General features: G+C 36.5%; 1 protein-coding gene across 1 annotated transcript in view; it reads left to right on the forward strand.

The window, feature by feature from the left end:
- Positions 1-1,054, forward strand: part of HELRODRAFT_173976 (hypothetical protein) — a gene marked incomplete at both ends in the record, with an annotated part of 5,059 nt that overhangs the window by 1,053 nt on the left and 2,952 nt on the right. The window contains 2 exons of the mRNA XM_009020538.1: positions 244-339; positions 418-629. Of these exons, the coding sequence (XP_009018786.1) occupies positions 244-339; positions 418-629 (308 nt within the window). The remainder of the gene's footprint in view (positions 1-243; positions 340-417; positions 630-1,054) is intronic.

The following is a 1,054-nucleotide window of genomic DNA, read 5'->3' on the forward strand; positions in this document are numbered from 1 at the left end:
GGNCCTTCTCAGNTGGTCGAACCACATAAACAACAACAAGCCTCATCGATGATGAGTCCTCCCTCCGATGTCAATTCTGCGACATCAATAAATCACGACAATGGCTGTTAACAATACTTATTCCACAATCAATTCTATCCAACAACATCCTCAACCATCAAACAACGACGAAGATGATCAACACTTTAACGCATACAACACCCACATCGACCCCACAAAGAACCTCCTAGATTCATTCACCAGATTCATACACCACAAGAGATCTACTCAACATTCTAGAAGCCAAGTACATCAACAATCATGATCACCCTCTACCTCTACTTCACATAAACAGCAGAAGTCTTTTAAATAAAATTTCTGACATTTTAATTTTAAATAAATTTTTATCTTATTTTTTTCCCATTATTATTATTTCAGAGACATGGCTGAATGACGAAACCGCTAAACTAGTTCGTATGAATGATTACAATTTTGTTTTTAAAAATAGGTCTGACAGGTCTGACAGAATAGGTGGTGGAGTCGGAATCTTCATCAGATCAGGCATTGAATTTTCTATGATAAACAATTTGCTTCTGAACGACACCGTTATTGACCTTCTTGGTGTCAATTTAAAATTAAACAACACACACGTAAATATTTTAGCAGTATATAGACCCCCCAACACTGACCCTAATATCTTAATCCAAAAGCTCGAACTTATTTTACCCACATTCAAGCCACACATAAAGAGCTATTTAATTGGCGACTTTAACCTTGACCTCAATAAACTCAACAGTGACAACGTCGTTGCTGACTTCTCTAACCTACTATCATCATACAACTTCTTACCTCTTATAACCTCCTCTACTCGCATCTCAACTTCTTTTTGCTCACTCATCGACAATATCTTTACTAACAATCTAACTTCTCACTTATCTGGAATAATTCTGTCTGACATATCTGACCATTTCCCTATATTCGCCATCGCTTCCAAATCAGAAATCTCAAACCATGCCCCTATTAAGCACTTCAGAAACCTAACTGAAGAATCTATAAACAACATCAACAATTTTTT

This window comes from Helobdella robusta (genome assembly GCF_000326865.2).
Source record: "Helobdella robusta unplaced genomic scaffold HELROscaffold_28, whole genome shotgun sequence".
In the NCBI taxonomy this organism is placed as follows: Eukaryota; Metazoa; Annelida; class Clitellata; order Rhynchobdellida; family Glossiphoniidae; genus Helobdella; species Helobdella robusta.